At 38.6% G+C, this 26,707-nt stretch overlaps 2 protein-coding genes across 2 annotated transcripts; one reads left to right on the top strand and one right to left on the bottom strand.

Moving 5' to 3' along the window:
* Nucleotides 1-4,175: 4,175 nt before the first annotated feature.
* On the bottom strand, nt 4,176-6,956 carry cebpa (CCAAT enhancer binding protein alpha). Its single transcript, XM_007244839.4, has one exon. It carries the CDS (start codon nt 6,653-6,655, stop codon nt 5,687-5,689), a length of 969 nt encoding a protein of 322 aa, XP_007244901.2. The 5' UTR covers nt 6,656-6,956; the 3' UTR covers nt 4,176-5,686.
* Nucleotides 6,957-14,173: 7,217 nt separating this feature from the next.
* On the top strand, nt 14,174-23,561 carry cebpg (CCAAT enhancer binding protein gamma). Its single transcript, XM_022667070.2, has 3 exons — nt 14,174-14,324; nt 17,495-17,765; nt 19,771-23,561. The coding sequence occupies exons 2-3, from the start codon at nt 17,646-17,648 to the stop codon at nt 20,149-20,151; spliced, it is 501 nt and encodes a 166-aa protein (XP_022522791.2). The 5' UTR covers nt 14,174-14,324; nt 17,495-17,645; the 3' UTR covers nt 20,152-23,561.
* The last annotated feature ends 3,146 nt before the right edge of the window (nt 23,562-26,707 follow it).

The raw sequence follows: 26,707 nt of genomic DNA on the forward strand, positions 1-26,707 counted from the left end.
CTACCGAAGCGCTTTGAGTGATGGTAGTGCTTTTGTGCTTAGAAAAACACAAAAAGAAGAGGAAGAAGCAACTGTGGCCTCTTTCCTGGATGACCCAAAGAGATCATCAAGGGCTTTGTGTACTCCAGAGAGAACTTGAGGTATAGTAAAGATGTAGCTACTTTAGCTAGGTTTCAGTGCATGGAAACAGAATAAAGGAATGAACAGAATAAATAAATAAAGAATATAAACAGAATAAAGGCAGGGTATTGATGCCACAGCTCAACAAACTTTTATTCTGTTTCGCTGGTCCAGAAAACTTCTCTTTGACTACAGGGGTTGGACAATGAAAATGAAACACCTGGTTTTAGACCACAATAACTTATTGTCCCGACGGACAGTTCTGGTGGAAAGAGGAGAGTTGAGGTGCACATTGAATTCTGCCGTGATTTGATCAGCCGTGGTTTTAAGTTTTTTTGGAAACAATCCGGGTTAGCACCCGAACATCCCTTTCAGACAGCTTCCTCTTACAGCGTCCACAGTTAATCCTGTTGGATGTGTTTTGTCCTTCTTGGTGGTATGCTGACATTACCCTGGATACCGTGGCTCTTGATAAATCACAAAGACTTGCTGTCTTGGTCAAAGATGCGGCAGTAAGAAGTGCACCAACAATTTGTCCTCTTTTGAACTCTGGTATGTCACCCATAATGTTGTGTGCATTGCAATATTTTGAGCAGAACTGTGCTCTTACCCTGCTAATTGAACCTTCACACTCTGCTCTTACTGGTGCAATGTGCAATTGATGAAGATTGGCCACCAGGCTGCTCCAATTTAGCCATGAAACCTCCCACACTAAAATGAAAGGTGTTTCAGTTTCATTGTCCAACCCCTGTATGTCATACTACACGGATCCGACGAAATCGGGCTAAATTCGTGTAGTCTGATTCGGGCATTAGGCTTAATTCTTTCTCTGTCTCTCTCTCTCTCTTTCTCATACACACTCACTCACTCACTCACTCACTCTATCTGCCTCTTTGGAGTTGCTGTGCTTATCAGTGGTGTTCAATTGTTGATCATACTCTGACAAATTGATCAATTCAAAGATGAAGACAAAAGCCCCAATCAATCACTGGTGTTGACGAACGGTCAGGAAGATAGCGGCTATCAGCTCCGCCGATGACGCAGCAGTGTAATGTGTGATCTACAGCATATGTAAGAGCTGATAGTAAATATTTGTTATAGGGGATGATTACCACCGACACACTCAGGAGCGCTGACTGCGCTGCTTAAACAAGATTAAGGGGATTTTAGAGCCTCCAATCCGGTCCAATCAAGTCCAATCACTTTTAGGAACTTTAGAGGCTCCTCCATTTGAAACTATGAATGAACCCCATAGCAGCCATAACAATATATTATTATTCAGTTCAGCTATTGTTCTGTTATTAATCCCAATGCAGAAACAACTGTTAATGAGCTAGTTTCCCTCAAGGTCTTGAGTCCTACAGGGTTCAATTTTAAGGCCCTTGAAGAAATAGATGATACTTATTATTAACAGTGTTGTTATTGGACATGTGGGTTTACATAGAGGGTTAAAGGGGTTAAGGTGCTTTGAGGAATCTCTAAAAAAAAAACCCAAGGCGGAGAAGTTTTAGAGAACTCCATCTTCGTTATTGTTATGTGGATTGGGGAAAATTAGTTTTAATAATAAAAAAACACTGATGTCACAAAACACACCTTTCTGCTATTGCACTATTGTCTAGTGTCTCTTGTCTGACATATGTCTGTCTATAAACTTTCATTCTTTTATGATTTATAATTGTATTTTGCAGTACTTTAGTCAACTATTACTTTGTTTTTTTGTTGGGTGTTTTTCTGTAACTTTGGGAAAGAAAGTAACCAAAGTTCTCTGTAATGTACATATCATCGCTGTCCAATGAAAAACAAGTACCTCCATTTTTGCTGATTTTTAGTTTACTACAGAATTTGAACAAACTGTCCCTTAAACTGTCAGAATGTCTTGATGAACGGACCAATAGAAATACTTCAAATTCCCTGAAACTTGAAAGTCAATTTTACATTGACTTCCATTGAAAGTGTAGAAGGTTTTTTCTCTTTCCTGTAAAGTCGCTGTTTTGGAGATACTTGCTTTTCATTGGACAGTGACAATATGCAGAATTGACAATGAAATTTCTTAACTTGATAAGTCATAAAACTACAACGTATACACTTTGATATCAGTAGCTTTCAGGCTGTTCAGAACATATGAATATGAATATGAATGCATGTAAATGCTGCTTGTTCTATTATAAATACATAGTACGCTATTTTGATTCCCTTAATTAAAACCCAGAATTCTTGCACGGAACACAACTTTTAAGAAGCTGTATTAGAATTAAACTTCTACCCTGATGTCTCATTTTATGCAAGTTTTTTTTTTTCCTTTTTGAGTAGGGAAATGGGTTTCAAATGTAAGTTACTCTGCTAATCTCTGTGTTGACTGAAATATTTTTAACATATCAGGGGAGAAAATATCTGTTTTGGAAAGCAGTCTTTTCTTTTAGGTGGAGGTGGAGAGAGTTACTGTTTTACTTTTTCAAACGTATTTCTGTATTATGCGTCCTTCTTTATAATTTGTGTTTGCATGTGGATAGAAATATATTTTTTTAATGTAGGAAACCAAATCTCAGTTATTTAATACATATCCAGATGTGTCTAAATGTAGTATTAGTGGAAATAGTATTTGTTTTTAAAGGGAAAAGAGAGGGTGATTTAAATGTAAATCTGTAATTCTTTCTAATGCTTATTTCTTTCTATTTTTTTCTAATTCTCTGTGGGGACTAAAATATATGTTTTTAAAAAACAGAGGGATTTTTTGGTTTTAACCAGATATGTGTGTATGTAGCTTCAAGGGAAAGCTGTTTTTTTCTTTCTTTTAGAAGGAAATATGTTGTTTTAAACATTCAGTTTCTTTCTTTCAAAGTTTTACCTCTTCTCTTTTCTGTCTCTTTGTGTAGGTGAAAATATTTTTCAAAATGTATGCAGTGAAATTTTAATTTTCTTACTGCACCTTATTTTTTTAATTATGCTGTACCGCCCCTATTATTGTTGTTTGTGCTTCTTTAGAATAAAAAAAATATCTATCTATCTATCTATCTATCTATCTATCTATCTATCTATCTATCTATCTATCTATCTATCTATCTATCTATCTAATGCTTCTCTCTTTTTCATTTTTGTCTTTGTGTGGACTGAAATTTTTTTGGAGGGAAATGTGTGTATAAAGAATGGAATCTAACCCTTTAGGTGAACACTGTAGAATATAATGATGGTAAATGTAAGAATTGGTCACTTTCTAAGGTAAATGCATCAATTGTTTTTGGTGTGGTGGCTGTGGATTCATTTGAATACAGTTAAAGAGTGAATGTCTGTCAGTTTTGCACACTGTAAATGTGTTGAAACCTGGACCTACATCTGTATCTAGACATGGTGGGTTTTTAATGATACTGCATTGTATTCTTTGTATCAAAACAATGCCAGAGTTACAGAGTTGTAATCAGCAGTGTTTTCAACATGACTCATGGAAGTTAAAGAAGTCAGGCGACTTACAGGCGCCGTCTATTGGCAAACAGTATAACTGCACCTGAGTAGATTTGCTTAGAGGCAAGAGCAACAGGGGGTTGATCCTCAAGAGACTCAGAGTCTTCAGCTTTAGAATCATTACTGTACTGTAACCTTTAAACTGCAACATGCAGGGTCTCCTACAGCATGTTAGCACAACACACAGTTAATAAGTGGTCAAACGAGCATTATAGTAAATGCTCTATTTCTTTCTCTAGCAGTTAACCCCTTAAACTCCTTAAACTGTGTATAAGCCCACAATTCTAATAACAACACTGCTGTCGTAATTATCATCAATTTCATAGCCCCCAAAATTGAACCCTGTAGGTCTCCAAATGATATGCTAAACTAAATGATTACCAAATCATTCACAGTTGTTTCTGCATTAGGATTAATAACTGAACAATTTCTAAACCAAGTCTAGAGTTTGTGGAGTATATATTATTATAATTTTTTTTACTAAACTGGTTCTTAAATATGTCTTGAAGCTGAAATACACAGATACCAACACACGTATCAGTTCAAAGGTCTGTTGACCTTTGTAAGCACTATGGAAGTAAGATAGCAGCAAGAGGAAATGTAACACAATACTCTTTTTATTATAATTTGTAAATTTTTGGCATATATAATGTTCATTTTACAATTGAAAAAAAAAGTATTTTTAAAACATTCATATAACATTTGCAATAGGCGGTTTGTAAAAAAGTGCTTCCTTTTCCTTTGCTCTAGCCTGTATTTCAAAGATTTACAGAGTCCAAAAGATAGAGATAGAAACAGAGAGAGAGAGAGAGAGAGAGAGAGAGAGAGAGAGAGAGAGAGAGAGAGAGAGAGAGAGAGAGGGACATAGAGAAAGAGAGAGAAACAAGTTCTGCCAGTGGTGACATAGAGACAGGAAAAGTCGAAAGGCACTGAAATTCAGTTCATCAAAAAAAAAAAAAAACAATAAAAAAAACAACAAGAACATGAACTGAGCTACAAACAGCACTTCACGGGGGTGGGGTGGGATGAGAAAGCGCAGGGTGACCCCTTCTTTCCTTTCACACTCTTTTATTCTTTCTTTCTCTCTCACACACACACATACACACAGACTCACACACACCCTTCCACCCAGCATCGTTACTGCATAAATACAAAGCTTGTACACATCAGTACCCCGAAAAAATCGTGCGCTCCGTCAGGTCCATCAGTCTGACCACACATAGTGCATATAATAAATCCGCTGCTCTGAAGGCAGCAGTTTAGACCACAGTTTAGAGAGTTTGGGCTTCCAGTCCTTTTGCTTTGGCATGGCATTGGCATCATGTTCAGTCCGCTTTACGTACACATACAAAAACGCATACATACAGATACATAACCCCCCAACCGCCCCAATACCACCGGCCCCCCATAGACCACATCATTACAGTCAAAATACATCCCAGACTACAGTACTGAACTATGGTTCATCTGATTATCTGATCTGCGCACCTTTATTTCTATGTCTTTGCCTTGCAAGTTTTCAACAAGTTTCGATGTCTGCAGATGTTTAGAACAACAAAACAAAGTTTTTTTTTTTTTTTTTTTTTTTGTGCACGTGCATTTTGTGTATTTGTCTCTAAGAAATAACACCAAATAGGCTCGTGCACGCAGAGCAGATTTATCTTTGCAGAAAATAAAACATAAAAAGACAGTCTTGGAGGGGGGATGAAGGTGGTGGGTGAAGGTTGTGGGTGATGGTAGAAAAAGTTGGTACCTTTCAGAACCATGAAGGACGGTTGCTTGAAGTGAAATCATGCCCTACGTGAGCTGCACTGATGATGACTATGATGATGATATGTTGGCAGAAAAGACAACTTCAATACAGCCATGAAGTCCACAAGTTCAAATATGTGCAGACATGAGCTTATTATTATTATTATTAATATTAATATTATTATTAATAATATTTTTTTTGTACAAAAGGCACATGTAGACCGCAGCTGCCTGGCTCGTGTGGAAAACACTTTTTTCAGTATCGTGTCGCGCGTCTTTGAAGTCCATCCGGCGGACGCTGTGAGTAGCGGAGCTGAGAACCGAGAGGGGAGAACCGAGAGAAACCGTCCCCGTCAGTTCAGGCGCAGCCGCCCACCGCCTTGGCAAACGAGCCGTCGGGCAGCTGCCTGAAGATGCCGCGCAAAGTCTCGAGCTCGCGCGTGAGGTGCTCGACCCGCTTGCGCAGGCGCTCGTTGTCCGATGCCAGTTCGACGACCTTCTGCTGCGTCTCGGCGTTGCGCAGCTTCGCCTTGTCGCGGCTTTTGCGCACGGCCACGTTGTTGCGCTCTCGCCGCAGCCGGTACTCGACACTGCTCTTGTCCACGTGCTTCTTGGACTTGGAGCGATCTCCGCTCCCTCCACCACCACTGCCTCCTCCTCCTACCAGTTTGATGGAGCCGCCGTGCTGCTGGTGATGGTGGTGGTGGTGCTGCTGCTGGTGGTGGTGATGGTGTTGGTGGTGCGGGCTGGGCACCGGGGTGGGCGGTGGCGTCGGGTGTCCCGGCGGCTGCAGGTGCACGGCTGTCTGCGCGCAGTGCGCGATCTGGTACTGCAGGTGTGGAGGATGGTGGTGTCCGTGCCCCTGTTGGTGCGCGTGCTGGTAGGCTGGTGGCGGCAGCGGCGGCATTGGTGGCCCGTGGCCGGCTTCGTCGTCCTCCCGCGGCTCTTGCTTGATGGCGAGCGCGGATCTCATGCGCGCCTCGTACGCCGTCTCCAGCTTCACCGGGTCCACGTAGCCGCCCGCGTAGCCGTAGCCGTGCGGCGCGCCGTCCCCGTAGCCTCCACTGTAGTCACCCGCGGCCAGCTTGAGCTTGGCGTCGTGCCGTGCGCCAAGTCCCCCTGCGCCGCCGCCGCTGCTGTGGAAGAGGTCGGCGAGGAAGTCGTCGTTTAGCGCTGCTGGGTCGATGTACGCGCTGATGTCGATGGAGCTCTCGTGCTCGCAGATCTCGCTCAGGTCGTCCTTGTAGCAGTAGGCGCCGTGCGGGCTCGCAGAGAGGGTGGTGAGCGGTGGCCGGGGGGCAACCTCGTACAGGTTGGGCTGCTCCATTGAGGACCTAAACGCCGCCGGCCATGGTGACGAGCTCCGGGAATCCAGTTTAGCGGGCTCTCGCCGACCGTCCGTCCGCGTATAGGCGCGCCAGCCACTCCGCCGGGGGTCCCGCTCAGGTCCCGCTCGCTCTGCACGTGTGAGCGAGCGCACTTGTGTGTGCGTATGGGTAGGTGGGTGGGTAGGTGAGTGAGTGAGTGAGTATGCGTGCGTGCGTGCCTGACTGCTTGCGCGTGCGTGTAGAGCAGCAGCACCTTCTCACTGAGCTCGTGTGCCTCCCGTCTGACACACAGCGAACTGCTCGAGCTTTTTATAGAGCCGTGTGCGCCGAGCTGCACGGCCGCGCCCCTGGTCCTAACGCGACACACACACACACACACACACACACACACACACACACACACATACACACACACACACACACACACACACAAGGGAGACAGAAACTAACGCACACGTACAGCGTGCAGTCCTGGCAGCACCTCATATTCTGAATACGAGAGTCGATTTTAAGCGCATTTACACACACTTACAGAGAGAGATATCCAAGAGATATATGACTTCAGATTGTTCATGCAAATCCCCCAAAAAACACACATCTGTCTTGTTTTAACGAAGCAAATATTATATAGCCTATAACACACACTGTATATTAGCCTTATATAAATATAACTTTCACTTGGAGAGAGTGACACAAAATTAAGTGAGAAAAGAGAGAGGGAAAGAGAGATAGACAGACAGAAAGAGAGAGAGAGAAAGAGCTGCAGACTCCGCTGCAACAGAACGAGTAAGTAAGCTGTATGCCTAACTGCACACTCTGAACAACGGCAACAATCAATATATATAACCACTAATAATAATGATAATACATATATAGGCAGTTTCACAGACAGGGATTAAGTCTAGTCTTAAATCTAGGACTACACAGTATTGTGAATGTAGATTTTCTCTATTAAAAGGACAATATAAAATAGTATTTTATTAGGCTTAATCCTTGTCCAGGCATAAATAAATAGCCTATTGCTTGTATTTACCAATATTTTAGTATATGTACAAAATATATAGCTACAGTCTTATATCGTATATATCTACAGGATATTGTTATAATGTATATGATCTATACATATTTTTTATTTGATCTGCACGCTAATAATCTTTATTGCTAAAAATTTAGATAAAAATTTATCTAAATTTTTGTATCTGTTTAATTCGACTGAATTGTACACTTGATCAGGAACGTGCTAATAAAATGTTTATTAGTTTATTTGTATAGTATAACCTGATCTATTGAAGTTAGTTTCCTTCTATAAAAATAATATAAAATAAATAATAAAAAATAGCAAAAGCACAAACCTTTAAAAAAACATGAACCAAAATGATTCTGCACTGGTTCTTTCGCAGCTGACCAGTTGTACTGTGGGTATCTCTGTCTGATAGTTCTGCAGCCTCACAGTAAAACGCAGTAAAAATGTTCAATGCCAGCTTTCAGCAGTTTAGAACCTTAGAAATCCAAAACGCATTTATAGATGCTGAATCTAATATAAAAAAAACTTATAAAAAATGAATAAACAGTATAATGATGCATATAATGATAAACGTTAATCTAAACTTAAAATCAGTAGCGTGTGTGATATTAAAGCGCACAAAAAGTGTGCGTGCGTGCGTGTGCGTGTGTGTGTGTGTGTGTGCGTGTGTTCACCTTCAGTCTGCCAAATCAAACTCGTCGACAAACTCGCGCACATAGCGCACACACATAGCCTACACACGGTCGCGCGCGCACACTCCCACATCAGCGCAGAGGGCGAGCGGGGAGCTCCCTCTACCGCTACAGCGCGCGACACCAGTGCTTCATTTACATATTAACATACACATCCCACCAGAACGTGAGCTGTTTCTGTAATAACCGGTATCAGACTGGAACAGTTACGGTAAACTCGGAAACACAGCGCACACGAGGAGATCGTTAAATAAAAACATCTTCACAATAACCGGACATTGTGTGGGACACTGTTTTCTGTTTATGTTGAATTAAATGACTTGGCATGATTAGCTAAGTCTTGGTTGCATTGTTGTCTGTAATGAACTTTAAAAAGTTTAGATTGCATTTCATATAAAATCAAGTACATTGTAAAAAAAAAACAATTTAAAGGTTTGAATAGCTGAAAGTTGGTTAAACAAAAAGCAACAATACGTTTTATGTTAACAAAAAATGTAGCAATGTGGAAAAAATATGCATTTGGTGGCCGCTGAGATAATTTACCTGATTGGCCGGCATTCATATTTTGGCTAGAAATGTAAATATGTACAACGTCATTTTATGGGTAAATCTAAGTCATGCTAGACACGTCCAACACAATCTGAACACGTCAGAAGCTGCTCATTAACAGATTTCCTGAAACCACACTGTAGATGGTGAACATAAATAGGACAGATAAAAGGTTTAACACCCTCCAATAAACTGGACTGCACATTAACCCATTCAATAAATTCACTACTCAATTTAGTAGGTTATGCATGATGATGTTATCTTCCATGTATAAAGTACTGGAGACCTGAATAAAAAGTGCAGGTGCTCTATCAAAAAAGTCACTTGAGTAGAAGTTGAAGTGTAGTTTAAGCTCTACAATTAATGTATTTAACATTTACTGTACTTAAGTACTGCAATTAGTTTATTCCAAAATGTAGTACTCAAGTACTAAAAGTAAAAGTATTGTGTTATGTAGTTCTTACAAAAAGCAGTCAAAAGTTTGAATATAATATTACAGGCAAGCAGCAGAGTGAAATGCAGAATTGGAGCAGTGTGGTCTTCTCATAAGACCAGCTTGATCTCTTGATTCACTCAGTGATGACTGATGAGCACCTTCATCAAACCCAGTGACAGTACAGAGCATCTGCCGCTCTGGCTTTAGTGATAATGTGTGTTTGGAATAAGTAACAATGCAGCACATAAACATTTATCAGTGTAAAACTTAAGTACTACTTCATTACTATACATCTCTGATGACTACGTTTTACATTCTTAATATTCACATACATTGGATATTAAACTGTTGTGGTCACAGTCAATAGGAGCTGAGTTCCTAACAATTACGTTAAAATATTAGACATTCTACTAAACAAGTTCTGTTTTTGCCCTTTCTAAAACACGGATACAGCCTCATATTCACGTTACCAGAAAGTGTTTCTAATCAGATTTTTTTTGCCTTAATGTGTATTAGGGTTGAGTGGACATTTCAAAGCCATCCAGACTTTTTCAAATAAGATTTGAATAAGTAACTTTTATATGTGGTCCAATATTGCATATCTATTCTATCTGTATTGTATCTGATTTATTTACTTTGCACACATTACAGGACCCATTAATCAATTCAGATTTTTCGCTCATATTAAAATGGTGATCTTGATGATTCACATTCATTAATGACCCTGACAGAATCTGACTACCTGACAGAATCTGACTCTGTGGCTGTTGTGAAGGAAAGTTTAATTATAATAGTTATTCATAAACAGAAACAACAGGAATCATAAGCATAATCTGTTGTGCCCATACTGCTTACTGACATGCATGCACAAAAAGTTCAGCACAACACTGGTGCTGGCTAATTATGATTAAAGCAGGGGCTTTAAAAAAAAGATGCATTAAATCTGATCTGGGCGTTCACATTTATGTTGTTTCCTCACAAATTTAATATGTATCTGAACACACGTGAAAAGTAGTCAAATCTGATTGTCATATTCACACCGCCCTAAAAAATCAAATCTGTGTCAGTTTGATTTGACACAAAACCTGATTTGAATCACTTCATCCTGGTAATGTCAAAATAGCTTTTTATTTGTGATCCTAGATCAGATTTCTTTTCTGATTTGGTGACATGCGAGATGATTGTGATGGTTATATTAGATTCCATGCACTGAATACACACACAGAATAGCAAAATCACGGTAGGGGTTAGTGTATTATTATATGAATATAATATAATATAATTGTACAACCCAATAGCACTTAGAGAACTCTTACTAAGGTCTCATAACTTAATTATCTAGGACTAAATATCTTCAACTATCAACAGCTACAAGACAATCAAAGCAAAGTGTTTTAAGGAAAGTATTTCCTAATTCATAAAAATAATTAAAGTAGTCAAGTTGAGAACTGCTTATTGGATTTCTGGAAAGCCTATTTCAACTCGTTTTTAAGACCTTAAAATTTCTGAAATATTTAGCATACTCTAAAGTAGTGGTGCGCCGTTCTACTGTGCAGTGACACCTACAAATATATGGAAGATGGAAGAAAAACTTTCCTTGCCACAAACATCAGATTCAGAAGTCTTTAAAAGAACACTTAAACAAGCCTGATGCATGAAAACATGCCCAGTGTACAGATGTAGCAATTTACTGTAATAGATATCTTGGCCAGGGGTGCCTTAACCTTGGCATACAACTGTAATTCACTGCACAGTGAATGACCAAATCTGTCCAGGCTTAACTACACTTACAAAACCCCAATGGTTCAGGGTAGTCCAACTACAGCTTTCTAAACTGCTGATAATGTGACATCATTAGACAGCTAAACACATTTGGATATTTGCAATTTGACCTAATTTTCTCCCCAAATTGTAAGGGCAATTACCCAGTCCCCATTTATTTGAACTCCCTCTATCACTACAAATGCCCCTCAACACTAAAAGGGTAAAGACTTACATATGTCTCCTCTGATACGTGTGTTATGGGTCAGAACCTGCCTCTTATCAAAATACCTCTGATGCAGCATCACTGGGGATGCACTCAACTGCACTCAGAGGAATGTGCAGCACCCGAGCTTCGACACATCAGCTAACAGATGCCTGTGCTGACCAACAACACATTAGGAACGATCTGGGAGAAAGGGCGACATCTACCCACACAGAGAGAGCAAGGTCAGTTGTGCTCTCTCAGACTCCGTCTGCTGATGGCAAGCACTATGATCCAATATTGGAACCAATGATCCTCAGGTCACACTGTCTGCTGGTCTCCCAATTCTCTAATATCTGCTAACAGATGCTTGCACTGTATAGTATTGTGCTAAATGATGGGGCAGAGCCAAATAACAAGACCAAAACTGCTAATATCATTCAAAAATAAAAGGAACTGATCTATTCTCTATGTTATAACAGTGTAGTATAACTTAAAAAAGGGATGCCGGATGGGGCTGTACTATTAACTAAAGCATTAAATTTTAAAATAATGTTATTTGTGTTGAACCAACCCATGCAAGTTACTGATACACATTTGCATAAATATGCTCTCATTAATAATATTTCCTATAATAATTACCCATCCAGCCCCACAGCTGTGCTGAAATTGGTGACTCTAAGTCAGAGTTGGCCCAGTAATGCATACTGGCTGGATATCTGATTACACTAGAGAATGTGTGTTTCCATCCGAATGGGTTTCTAATGGCAATAGGGAAATTCAGAATGTATTGGGGACAAAGTAAAGCATTTCCAAGAGTTATAGAGACATGCCCCCACCATCCCTGATTATTTTTTGCTAATTTTACCAAACTACACACTAGTCTAACCTCATGTCACCACTGTAAACAATAACAAAGGTAAATAATTCTTGATAAAATACAATGCGTTTTAGATTTATATTTTTTAATTTACAGCATTAACAAAGCTCATTATGTCTGTCTAGCATGGCAACGTTTCAGTAGACAGACAAAAATATTTTCTTTTTTTTTTGTTTTAACAGGATAAGCCCACCATTAGAATTTAAAATGAATTATATGGATGAATATAGTAGCAAGCAAGCCAGTTGGTTAGTGAGCAGCCTTTTCCAAAAATATATCACACCCTTATTGGTGGGCCAACCTTAGGTTTCAGAGCTGGTACTCTGTTAAAAGTAGAACTTCTTTGAGGAGGTTCTTCAGTTTAAAGCAGTAGAGGAACCCATTAAGGTGCTTTAATAAAGAGTTTTCTTCTAGAAACCTGCTTTTTTTTAGTCTGTGTTGTGCTGGTACATTTTGATCCAACATAGCTTACCAGCATAACAGCCTGTCTACTGGAATTTTGCTAAAGTATGCTATTTGTTGCAAATTTAACCACTGATTTAAGTGCTAGTGATGTCTGTCTATTCTCATATATTCTGGTTGCCAATCCATTAAGCAACTCCTTAAAATACTAAAGTCCTGTAGAGTGGTTCTGAACCCTAATGCTGGACTACAATGCAATATTGGTATTTTCCTACACCCCTACAGGTCAGTGATACTTCAGGAGCAGAAATAAAAATATTATATAGTGCTGTAAGGAACTTTACACAGCTTTTGAAGGGCCTGTGACACATACATCACGATAGCCTCTTTTGGATTAAGAACAAATGTGATTATTTACAATTAATCACAGAATAGTTTTTAGTCAATTAACATCACTAGAAAAAATCTATAAAAATTACATAAACATAATAGAAAAACAAAAAATAGAAACATATTGCTGGAGTAATGCCAAAGGCAATTTGGCAAAATAAACATAATAAGTCACCATCTGTCACCATCGCAGACAACAGGGAAACAGCTTAAAAATATTTTTATATATACATTTTTTATGGAGCCTCTATGGAGCCTTAAAAATATATATTAATTTGTGGCCATTGCTTATTAAGGCATGTGAACAAGATCCTAATGCATGGGAAAGACTTATTAAGGTGTCAGAACAAAATACAGTGCTGGAAAAAAAATAAGAGACCACTTAAAAATGATAAGTTTCTTTGATTTTACCAATTTGAAAACCTCTGGAATATAATCAAGAGGAAGCTGGATTATCACAAGCCATCAAACCAAGCTGAACTGCTTGAATTTCTTCACCCGGAGTGGACTAAAGTTATCCAAAAGCAGTGTGTAAGACTGGTGGAGGAGAACATGCCAAGATGCATGAAAACTGTGATTAAAAAACAGGGTTATTCCACCAAATATTGATTTCTGAACTCTTAAAACTTTATGAATATGAACTTGTTTTCTTTGCATTATTTTAGGTCTAAAAGCTCTGCATCATTTTTGTTATTTCAGCCAGTTCTCATTTTCTGCAAATAAATGCTCTAAAAGATTTTTTTTTGTCCGTAGTTTGTAAAATAAAAAAACAACGTTCATTTTATTCAAACATATACCTATAAATAGCAAAATCAGAGAAACTGATTCAGAAACTGAAGTGGTCTCTTCATTTTTTTCCAGAGCTGTAATTGAGTCATGGCCGTATAAGTTGTCCTTTTCTTTTCTTTTCTTTTGTCTTGTGGGCTTTCTTGTTATGCTCAGGTGGGTCGTGAGGTGGAAAAGGTTGAGAACCTTTACTCTACACAGTTCACTAACAGCACCGCTCCAGCTGAGCATAATTCACTCTCTATGATCTCATGACTCTCTTGTTACATAAACACGCCCTGAACTGTGTCTCACCGTCTGATTGGTTCAGCGGGCTGTCGGTCAAAGGCTGCATTTCGTCATCCTGCCCGGCGCTGAGCGCTGATTGGCTGAGCGGGCAGACTTCCCTACATGGTAAAAACGATTTCGCAATCCTGCCAGGCACGGCTCAGTGTACCAAACAATAACAGCTCCGCTGATGTCTCTGTCCCGTCAACTAGAGCGGCTACGAATTTACTCACGGTTTTAGTGGATGACTGAACCCAGGATCTGAACCTCGATCAGGTAAGACGGGTAGAAGTGTGTCTGAGGGGAGAAAGAGGAGAAAACCGGAGTGGAATTTTAAGTACAGAGATTCCTTGTAGTCCTATACTCGGTTAGCTAGCTGGCTAACTTGTGTAGCTAGCTGCTTGTTGCTAACCGGACCGCAGAACAGGTTTCATTACTGCTGCTTTACAGCAACACAACTTCTGTAGTTACAACGTTAGCTTAGCTAATATTATATCCTATACTTAACCTCTTTAATGACACTTACTCTAAGATTGGGGACTGTTGTAGGACACTAACTAGCTAGCTAAAAAACACGAGTTAGTTATTAGCTGGCTAAACTAAAGCTAGTTAGCAGCTAGCAGGGCTGTGTCTTTTGACGTAACTAAGCTACTGTATGTAGCTAGCTAGCCGTACTTATTGTTAGGAATGTGGCTAGTCTGCTAGCGGCTAACTGGAATGTAACATAGCTAGCTAACGCTAACTAAGCTAACCAAGTTCATTCCTGTGTTCTGCCGAGTTTTGCTCCAATGTCAAACTCTGCTACTCTAGTGTAGGTTCTATTGAAATGTAAAATAAATGACGTTAAATAAGTTAAATACAAAATAACTATCATAATACGTTTGTGTAGAACATTTGGATAGCCTAAATTAGTGTGTCTGAGTTAATAAAGTAAAGTTCATAATAATAAAAATAATAATACTAAATAATAGAGGTTACAAGAGTTTTTTTTCCTTTTTGTTTTTATATGAACTGCCTGTTATACGTTTATAACATTCTAAAAATCCAAGAAAAATAACAATAAACTAAGGTTGTGTAGGTTAATACACCCGAGTAAAACAGAATTATATATTTTTAATAATTATAAAAATGTAAGGGCAAAGGGTCAGCGCATGCGCAGTGCTGAAGGAAGTGCATATCGATGGGTTGCAGAACTAGACAGAACACCCCTTAACTTGTAAGCAGACAGATATAACTGTTAGACACTGATGTAAACTGTAGTTAGCTAGGTTAGGTAACACGTCAAATTAGTCATTAGTCACAATGTATTATTTACTTATAGCCTAGCTAAAGCTAACTAACGTTCTGCTAAGTATGTTAAGAACACAGTCTCTCTCTCTAATGCTTCATAGCTAATAGTAGGCTAACAAAGTGGCTAGCTAACGCAGCTAGCTAGCGGTATTCCCCGTAATTCCTGTGAAGTTACGTAGCTGTTAGCTTGCTGTGGCTGAGCTCTAATAGTGTATGACTAACATCAGCTCAGCTCAGCCTGATAACGCGCTTTATCGGTGCTTTATCAGCACAGCGGGCAGACTCCTTTAAACCCCGCAGTCCTTTAAACCCCGCAGAACCGAATCTCACACTCTGTAATATTGTTTTTGACCCGCCTGCAGAAAGTTCGCCGCTTCGCTGCTGTTTGTTACTAATTTTAAGCCACGCGCTGTGAGTGAGTGTGAGTGTGTGTGCGCGCGCGAGCGGAGTTTCCCTGAGCGCCGCGCGGGAGGGAGCGCGAGCGATGATGCAACCGCGAGCAACGTCTCGAGCGCGAGACAAGAGATACCTAGCAACATATGCGCGTTGCCTGGCAACATGGCAGTGATTGGTGGGCGCAGGTGGATGTGTGGTGTTTTTAAAAAGATGGGGGTTTTAAGCGCTTTAAGGAGTTGCAGTTGCTGTGCACTGAGGAGGAGCATCAGTTTTTATACTGTTTTTTCCCAGCAGATTCTTAAAAAAAAAAAAGACTAAAAATACTTTTACATAATTTGTCTTAAAATGTTTTAATCATCTATGGGAAAGTGTTGGTTATTACACCTTCCCATACCTTATTTATTTATCTACCTACCTAGTTATCGTAAATATAATGGTACATGGCATATCTACAGCTCTGGGGGGAAAAAAGACACCACTTGATGAGTTTCTTTGATTTTACCAAATTGAAAACCTCTGGAATAAAATCATGAGGAAGATAAATGGTCACAGATAAAAGCCATCAAACCAAGCTAAACTGCTTGAATTTTTGCTCTGGGAGTGGCATAAGGTTATCCAAAAGCAGTGTGAAAGACTAGTGGAGGAGAACATGCCAAGATGCATGAAAACTGGGTTATTCAACCAAATATTAATTTCTGAACTTTCTGAATATGAACTGGTTTTCTTTGCAATATTTGAGGTCTGAAAGCTCTGCATCTTTTTAGTTATTTTAACGATTTTGCATTTTCTTCAAATAAATGTGTTGTCCTTGAATAAAACAACAATGTTCATTTCACTCAAATATATATCTATAAATAGCAAAATCAGAGAAACTGATTCAGAAAATTAAGTGGTCTCTTAATTTTTTTAGAGTTGTATATACCACCTAAAAATGAACAACAGAAGGAGAGTAGCATCACTGTTTTTTCTGTTGTAATTTGAATCTTAATGAAAAAAAAAAACAGTCTATCCATTATGTATTGTAAACCTCAAAACTATGAGTCCCCTTAAATAGACTAATATTCTTATATTATGAATTTAATGCACATGCCAAAAAATGTGTGCTGTCTCTCATTTTTTATATCCAGTAAAAGCGTCAGAAAACTGATCTCCTTTGCAAGATGTACATGTGTGGCCTCCTTTATTAAATGTGGTTGTGATTTCTGCCAGAGTCACTTGTCTGTTTGCGTAGACAATTCAAGCCAGACACCTCCTCTAACAATCCTTACCGCTTTCTTACCACTGCACTATTCACTGTTAGCCCTTTAACTGGTTTTATTCAGACTTTATTCAGACTAACCATGGTACCTTTTTAGAGAACCAGCCCAGGATTGCACCAGTTTTAGTGTTTCCAGCCAGGAACAAACCTTTCTGATCTCTAGAACCTATTTTTTGTTGGTGGAAATGCACTGAGCGGTTTAAACTTTGGTGCACGAACCAGAACAAAGCCCAATCCATGTTGGTGGAAAAGGGATATGATAGTGGAAATCCTTTTACAGTGTATTCCTTGCAAGTGGCACTGTGAATTTTTCCAGAGCTGTATGATCCGGCAAATGTATTGATTCTATAAGGGCATGAGATTCACTTCAGTTATGTACTTATAATATTGTGTAGTACTGTAGTGTATATTTTTGTAAATGTGGAGTCATCATGTCTTACGATGATAATAATAATGATAATACTGTAATAACTATGGTTTTTCTTCTGTTCTTTACTTACAGATCACACAGTTGCATTAGTTGCATTCTGCAACAGCCAGCCATTTAATTTAGTTAAGTGTCCGGTATTAAAGAGCACCAGCAAGGCCGACAGTGAAGGTCGGTGCAGGTGTGTGAGCGAGAGAGAGAAAAACACAGTGGACAGTGGAGCCAAATGAGCAAGCAGTCGCAGCAGAAACTAAATAAAACAGATCAGAACGGAGTGAGTGTGATACAGACCCAAGCTCATAGCAGTACGCCTAACTCCGCAGGAGCTGCAGCAGAACTACAGCAGGTGCGTACTTGTATCGGAAAATCTGGTCTATTTATTGTTTCCTCCAAAATCAAGGGTATTAAATTGGTTCATCTATCTATTGTTGGAGTAACTGTTTCTATTGTCTAGGGAAAACATTTTGCTAAATTGCTGTGGAATTGTTTGCATTCAGCAACAAAAGGGTTAGAAAGAGATGAGATAAGATTGACCAAAAGCAAAGTTGTATGAGGTTAAAATACAATAAAAACATAAATATATTTTTTAAATAATAACATTCAAGTCACTATTATGACACGTACATTTGATGGACAGGGATTATTGCATTAGTCTGACCTGAAGGAAGCAACTGATGTGAGAGGTTTTTTTTTTCCCTGACATTTTTTGGGCTTTCCCTGATGATTCTTTCATCAAAGACATAATACAGTATTATGGGGTACTGTGTGAGGTCAGGATGTTGGATAATCAGCATTCAACCTCATGCCCAAATCATCCTAAAAGTTTTGGATGGAGCATCAGCTATTAGACCCTATAAACATACTTACGACATGTCTCTTTGACCATATACACATAACACCTATAACACATTAATGCATTCATAAGGCATTGTAAATATGATTATAAATATTGATGAAAATAATAAGACATTATGATTTTTATCATGCATTATGAATTGTCATCGTAATGCATCATCAGCTGTATTTATAAGAGGTTATATGTCAATACCAAGAACCTAAACAAACCTGCCTTAACAAAGACACTTTTAAGCTATACTTGTTAAATGTTGATTGTTAAAAATGACATATATTCACATTTATAATGTTTTATAATGTGTCGTTGTACATTCTAAGTAAAGTGACTGATGTCCATAATGGGAATGAATTATAGTAACAGAAATTATATTTTAATCTAGATGTGAAAAAACATACAGCTCTGGACAAAAATTAAGAGACCGCTTCAGTTTCTGAATCCGTTTCTCTGATTTTGCTATTTATAGGTAAATGTTTGAGTAAAATGAACATTGTTTTTTTATTCTATAAACTACTGACATTTCTCCCAAATTCCAAATAAAAAGATTGTTATTTAGAGGATTTATGTCCAGAAAAAAAGAGAAATGGCTGAAATAACAAAAAAAAGGTGCAGAGCTTTAGACCTTAAATAATGCAAAGAAGACAAGTTCATATTCATAAAGTTTTAAGAGTTTAGAAATCTATATTTGGTGGAATAATCTTGGTTTTTAATCACAGTTTTCATTAATCTTGTATGTTCTCCTCCACCAGTCTTACACACTGCTTTTGGATAACTTTATGCCACTCCTGTTGCAAAGATTCAAGCAGTTCAGTTTGGTTTGATGGTTTGTGATCATCCATCTTCCTCTTGATTATATTCCAGAGGGTTTCAATTAGGTAAAATCAAAGAAACTTATTAAACTCATTTTTAAGTGGTCTCTTATTTTTTTTTCCAGAGCTGTATGATGCATTATAATTACAATTCATAATGCGTAATAAACATATAATGTGTTCTACATTGTTCTAAGTGTATATAATGGGCATAACCATGTTTATAATGCTTTATGAATGCATTAAATGGTGTTATAAAAATATTTGTTGCGTCTAATAGACATGCTATTAATAGAAACTGTTATCAGCATTTTTTGTTATAGAAATATAATCTTAAAAATTAACTTTAATTAATATCCAAATATATGGTAATATTATGATATGAGTTTTGGGCCATATTGCTACATTTGCTTCATGTGTAGGACTTGTTGAAAACCTTTTTTAAACTCTAAACAAATACAGCAGTGGTCTGATGTGTATTGTGTACATATTTTAAGGACACGTGATGTGCTGTACACCTTCTTATTAGTTTAAATACATTTTAACTACTTTTTTTTGTCACTGCTCTGTAAACCAGTCCAGCTTTTAAACAGCTGTAGTGAAATCAGAGTCTGAACACTGGGCATTTATGGATAAATCAGTTCCAGAGGTTCTGACATGTATTCTCTCACTCTCTCTCTTTTTCTCAGGTTCCTCAGTTAGTCCCCGTCAGTTCTGGAGGAGGCGGCAAGGCCACACCCCCCAGCAAGATGAAGAAGCCAATTCTAGACAAAGAAAGTGATGAGTACCGACAGCGGCGGGAGCGCAACAACCTGGCTGTGAAGAAGAGCCGCATGCGCAGCAAGCAGAAGGCTCAGGACACACAGCAGCGCGTCAACGAGCTGAAGGAGGAGAATGAGAGACTGGAAGCCAAGATTAAGCTTCTCAGCAAAGAACTGAGCGTGCTCAAAGACCTGTTCCTGGAGCACGCCCACAACCTGGCGGATAACGTGCAGCCACCCGCTGCGGCGGTTACCCCTGGAGACCTCTGCAACAACAACAATAGTGGCAACAACAACAACAGCCAGTGAGAATCAGTCATTTTGGGCGCATTTCCTTTACTGTGCGTCACACGGCGACTATCATCTTTATTACCACCCCACCCTCGACCCAACCCCACTCCCTGTTTCGGTTTGGAGTTTTTGTTTGAACTCCAAAACTTTAAGAATTGAATGAACTGAAAATTCTTTAGCCCATTTACAGTTCAAAAAAATGAAGCTTTCTATTTCCTCATTCCTGCTTCTCTTCCACTTGAGAAAGAAATTACAGCTGTATTATTAAAACGTTCAATCTAAAGTCTAATATGGAATGGTCCATACACTTTAGAAAATAGAAGGAATCCAAATAACGTAACCATGCAACACTGATGATGCTTTCAAAAAAAAAAAAAAGAAGAAGAAGTTGATTGGTCTCTCCCTGCAGCACGGATTTCCCATGTGGAACAGATCAGGGGCTTTATTTCATTTGGACTGGAACCGGGCATTTCTTTCTGTTCCTGGGTTGTGTATGATCTGTCACTACTTTGTTGTCTTTTATACACTCGAGATTCTGTTTTCGTTCTGACGTGTTGTGTAAATAAGTACGGAGTGAACGTCGAGAAGCATTAACAATGCTTAAAAATTGCCTTGGGGGAGGATTTTTCTGTTTGAAAGTTAGTTAAAGGATCATAGTAAATCAGCTGCCAACATGAGAATGAGTCACTAACCCCACGTTTGTTGTTGTTTTTTAAAGCAGCTTTACAGAAGTGTTGCCGCAGGCCTAGCTCTTGATCAGCCTTTGGCAGGCTGTCAGATTCATCAGAAATGCCACAAACATGTTTGCACGGATTGTTCTTAATGCTATACAAGACTTAAATCAGACAGAAACTGACGATCGGGCCGGATCAAGTGTTTGCAGATCAAATCTTTAAAAGTTTTCTTTTGAAATTCTTTTTTCGGAGATCTGTAGCTGTGTTTGTATGGCTACAAATATATCCTTGGGCTTTTAATCTTGGGCTGGTTGTATGTGCTATAGACATACCTAGTCTGAGCCTTTAGGAAATTTGTGTATAAAAAAAAAATATATATATATAGTATTTTTAATTAAAAAAAAAAAAATGCTGGATGTTTTAGAAGTTGAGACGCACATGATTAATTTTAGCCACGCAAACTTTAGAAGCAAAACATTATGTACACATACATGGTGACTTTTGACCCATAAAGCTCATTTATACTAATTAATGCATCCCTTTCTAACAATGTAATGGTCATTACCCACTACTACTATCTATTAGGGGACTGTTCAGAGCCAAACGTGTCTGACAAGAACAAATATGGCGATGATGGCAGAGGTCATAGTGATGTATTTACTTAAAAATATATATATATATATATATATATAAAAAGCAGCAGTGTAAATTGTGTAAAAGTTCCCTTTTTTGTACAAAATGTTCGTACAATTTCCTAAAAATTGTCTTTTCTGTCTTTTCACAGACAGAAGAAAGCTTAATCTGTTTTTTTTGTTTTGTTTTTTTGAGCAAAGTGAGCCTTTAAAAAGTATATCGATGCTAGTTTCAGCGATTACAAAGGCTCTAGACGTTTATAAAAATGAATTTACTGGTAATCACGTCTTGCTTGTAGCTTTGAGATCAGAATTAAAAGGAATAATGTCAATATTTTACAAGAATAGCCATCCAATAGTCAAAGTTCCAGTAAAAAACAATATTTTGTCATGGCTTGAACTTTACATTTTGACACAAGTTTTTAAAATGCACACTCTAAACAGAAATAAACCGTGTACATCCAATGATATGATGTAACTCACTATGTGATCAATTCAAATATAAAAAAATTAAAAAAAATTAATTTAAATTTAAAATGACAGGTTATTGATTGTTAGGTCCCCCCCAAAAAATGACAAATATTGTATATCGCAATAATTTCTGGGGTGATGCATCGTCTTTATCATGACAGGCCTATTTATTGACTTCTAAAGCTCTGAGTTTCTCAAAAGGCAAGTTCAGAAGAACTTCTGCCTATACGTAGCCGTATTGCATCACAGATCGTCTTCAGTGAGTTCAAAAAGAGACCTAAAAAAGGAAAAGAACCTATATCAAAGACCCCCCTGTGTTGAAAAGTAGTTTTTGTATTTGGTCTGGCTCTATGCTAAAGTCCACAGCGTTGGAAGGTCCCTAGCAGATGTGTTGTGTCGGTCCCTGAACGGAGCAGCCAGACACCCTGGACAGTCTAAGACCTGTTGCATCAGATGGAACGCCAGACAGTGCTGGCGTTAACAAAAGCCGTTAAATTGCAGTTAAGCCTCAAACTCTTCTTACAAAACTAGCGTAGACGTAGACAGACGGCACAAGACGGCGCGAGGGATGGGACTGGACGGGATGGGATGGGATGGTCTTGTGTCTGGGGTGTTGGTTGCTAAAACAACTAACTCAAGCTGATTTCATCACCTCAGCAGCACACCGCTGGCCTTGTCTCTCTCTGCATGTGTGTGTGTTTGTTTGTGTGTGCATACGAATGTGTGTGTGTGTGTGTGTGTGTGTGTGTATTAGTAAGTCTCAGTAGGTAAAGAAGAAGGCTCAGACACTGGGGGCGGATTTTGGCTGACTCATTGATTAGGCTTCCAAGGAATTTTCAATGTAAAGTCCCGATGATCTCTCTGTACACACAGTAGCGCTTTTCTGACAGCATGAGTAAGTTAAAAAAGAAAAGGAAAAAAAATAGCCATTCATAATATTATTCATTTGTTCATCATCTCTCCATTCTCCCTCCGTTCTCTGTTTTCAGACTTTCATTTATTCATCATATGACTTGTATGACTTTGTGTTTGTATGTGTGTGTGTGGTGTTATTTTGGCAGAAGGTTGGTCAGTCAGTTCCCCAGTTAGCAGTTCCCCAACAGCCACCGCACTCTTTTTAGCCTTTGTGGATGGACGTTTTTGTACCTCAGGCTACGTGGAAGAGCCTCACCAGACAGAGCCTTTAGTTTCTATGGACACCTGTTTGAGAATAAAAAGATATAAACATTAAAAAAATAGAAGAAATAAAGAATTAGACAAGACGATAGATAGATAGTAAGATCTCTAAAGCGTCTATTTCTCCAATTCTTTTGTATATTTCATTTTCTATAACAGGTTTAAAAACAAGGTTTGAGAACAAGCATGAAAGTTAATGCATGGTTAGCACTGTATTGGGGGGAAATGCACTACTTAGGCTTTATACAATGGGGCATATTTAGGTTGGTTTAGAATAAAATAAACAATTAAATTATATTCAGAAAAACAAAAAAAAAATAAAACTGAAAAAGAATGACTGTGTTCCACACATTTGATTGGCATCTTTTGCTGAAGTATGAGCGTTGCTGGGCAACTTGCTTTTTTTCTCTTTTTTTTTTTTTAACAAGATGGGGTTATTGTGCATTGTAAATTAAAATTGAATATAAAATGTAAACGTATCTCGTCTGTGTGTTCAATGATTCATAGCATGTTCTATTGTTCTATTTATTTTTTCCTTGAGTAAAATAGAAGTGTACTTTTATAGTAATTTAAAGTAATTAGTAAGAAAAATGCTATTAAGGTATTGCTTAATAGTATTGGGAGTGTGACGGTTTGACGTGTGCAGGTGTGATGGATCACATAAACCATTAGGGTGTCGGAATGGTATATGTTTATACTTCTTTACATCCAACCACAATCATTCACTCTATCTGGATGGAAAGATTTATCTGGATAGGGTATTTTTTGTTAACAGTGAGAAGCCAGAATGAAAACAAGCTAAAATAAAATAAATTAATTAGGCTATTTGTAAAATGTACAGATAATTGTGTAAAAAATTAAGAAGTAGACGTAAAAAGTCAGCTAAAATAATTACTACTTAAAGCAGCACTAGGTAGGATTTCCTTGATTTTTGATATTTTTAAAGAAGTAAAATTACAGCTTGAAACTCACTGCAGCGCTGCATTGAAGTGTAATAGGAGGAATAGCGGTGCTCTCTTGTCTGTGCCGGAGCTCCTCTGAGCTCAAACCAGACTCTAAGTTTTTCGAGGCAGCCACGACCAACGCTCACAAGAACTGCAACCTGCTTTCCGACCTTCAGTTCTAACAGTTCTACAAGGACTACTGGTTCATTCTTTACAAACTAACATACAGACACTCTGGCAGAAGCTGGAAAGAGACCGAATATGTCTGTGAAAGCCAGAAAACGAGAAAGAGAAACTAATCCGCCTGAAACATTTATTACACTCTACAACTGTAGGGGGAGCCCACAAGCACAAAATCTCAATCCTACCTAGTGGAGCTTTAAAGCTCACCGTCCGTCGTTTTTTCTTTCATTTTAAAATGTCTAGTTGTGGTCTCTAGTATGAATGAATGACATGTGAGCCGTTTTTGTAAAAAAAAAAAGTGCTCAAGTGTCTCTGTATAGCTCTTTTTTAATGGACTGTTTTAGGGGTGTGTCCAAAATGACCGGATTCCAGCTTTGCTCATGAATATTCATACATGCAAACAGCATGCAAATATCTCTCCTCTGATTGGCTAGGAGCACTGCGACGCCCCTCCGCCGCTCTGCCGCTCACTGCCTCCCACCTCCTAACTGATGAGCGGTGATGTTGCGTCGCTTCAACTCCGCCTCTGGGAGTTTCTCGAGCCAAGGTGGGCTGGTCTGTGATTTCTTTGCTTAGCTCCTGCAGACAATGGGGGCTGCAAAACAGTTTAATGTGCAGGTGTACACATTCAACTCGGAGAGACCTACTGTATTCCACAAAAAACAAGAAAAATCGGATTTTCGCGGAAGGTGAGCTTTAAGTAACCTAAAAGTAATTGTATTTTTGTAAGCTGCAGCCACTAAACTAGAACTAGTAAATCTAGCCACTGGGTGGAGTGGGAATTTTGTGGGACTGCCCCATCTATAACAACCATCATTTTAATCTAAATACCTTCTTTCCTGCATCTAAGTAGTGCCTTTATTAACCCGTCCATAGTGTACATTGTTGCTGTGTTTGCCTGCAGTGTGCGTCATCCACTATTATAGTCAATATTGGCAGACAATTATGTTGGAATAGGTCAGCTGGCTATTTGTCTGCTGTTTTCACCTTTTCTTTATAACGTATGATAATGTGACAATGACCTGTATCAGTCCTATAGAGAGGAGGGGGATTTCAGTGTTCTTATTGCTGCTCCTTTAGTAGCATTTAGATGAGCTTTTCTTGACCCAATTGTAAAGCAAACAGAGACAGGAATGGTGCTGTTTAAACAAAGCCAACATGAGGCCTACAGCAGTACATGATGTACAGCCGCCGTGTTATCTCAACACGCTGCACAGACTGGCGCAAGCAGGTCGTGCTCCTATTGAATAGCCTTTTAACATGAAAGCTCCTTTGTTTCATGGAGCCTTGTCATCAGGTGAGTTCCAGGTCAAGATATGAAGATATGTGGCTTTGTAATATTGCAGATATTACACCTGCTCTGAAGTAGTGAAGTTCAGGATAAGTGATACTGGCTAACAGTTTAATAGTAATCTGTTCACAGTTCAAACAAACTTTAAAGTATCTTTACATAACGTTGAGCTTCCTGCTGACATGGGCATTGGTGCAGCTAATCAAAAGTAAGCAGCAGACTATACTAAAAAAAAATCACTTAAGGCTTAAGTCCTTAAGGCTACGTTCACATTACAAGCCACATTGCTCAGATCAAATGTGGCCATCCTGACAGTTCACATTTACAAATGTAAGTGAGCTGTATCTGTACGTAATGTGAATGAATCTGTTCCTGAAACTCCTCACATGCGCACATTGATGTGTATAAATGTCAAAAAATCATATTTGAAAGACAACTCTTAGCTTTATAAAGGGAAATGGATGCGTTAGATCATATGTGAGGCATATTCTGCTCAAATGGAGAGTATGCTCAGGTTGAGGAGGTGAAAAAAGGCCAGGCAGTTTGCTTTTGCTGTTTTTACAGCTATAGCTGCACAGCTGGACCAAGAGAAGTGTGGGTAAAGACGCATGAATTCTGATTTGACCGTTCACATACATATCACATGTCCATGGAGCAGATATGTATCAGATTTAGGAGAACATATGAAAGGGACTCAAATCTGATTTAGGGGAAAGGGGAGGGAAGGGGAAGAAAAAAAAAAAAAAAAAAAAACATTCACAGACATGAGAAAAAAAAATCTGATCTAAATCACTTCAGCCTGGTAATGTAAATGTAGCTTAAGATGTATACTACAAAAAGGAAAGCAGTAGTATTCCTATACTGGGAGTGGACAAAATAATCCAATTAATGGCATCAGTGTGCAAGCAGAACCAACCCTGCAAAGTCCAAATTATTATTTCTGAAAAACATTGCATTCTGATAAGTTTGTTAATGTAAATGCTTTCTACATTTTTTAAGTTATGACAGCCTTAAGGTGCATATATAGGTAGTTTGGTAATATTAGTCCTGGTTTGCTTTGCATGCATATTGTATGAAAAAAGTGTCAGGAAGAGAACTCTTATTTGCACACAACCCAAATTCTTAAAAATAAATAAATAAATACAAAATTGTAAAGAAAAAAAACCAACACAATGATGCACAAATCACATTTTATTGACAATA

The sequence above is a fragment of the Astyanax mexicanus genome, chromosome 23 (assembly GCF_023375975.1).
Source record: "Astyanax mexicanus isolate ESR-SI-001 chromosome 23, AstMex3_surface, whole genome shotgun sequence".
Lineage (NCBI taxonomy): Eukaryota > Metazoa > Chordata > Actinopteri > Characiformes > Acestrorhamphidae > Astyanax > Astyanax mexicanus.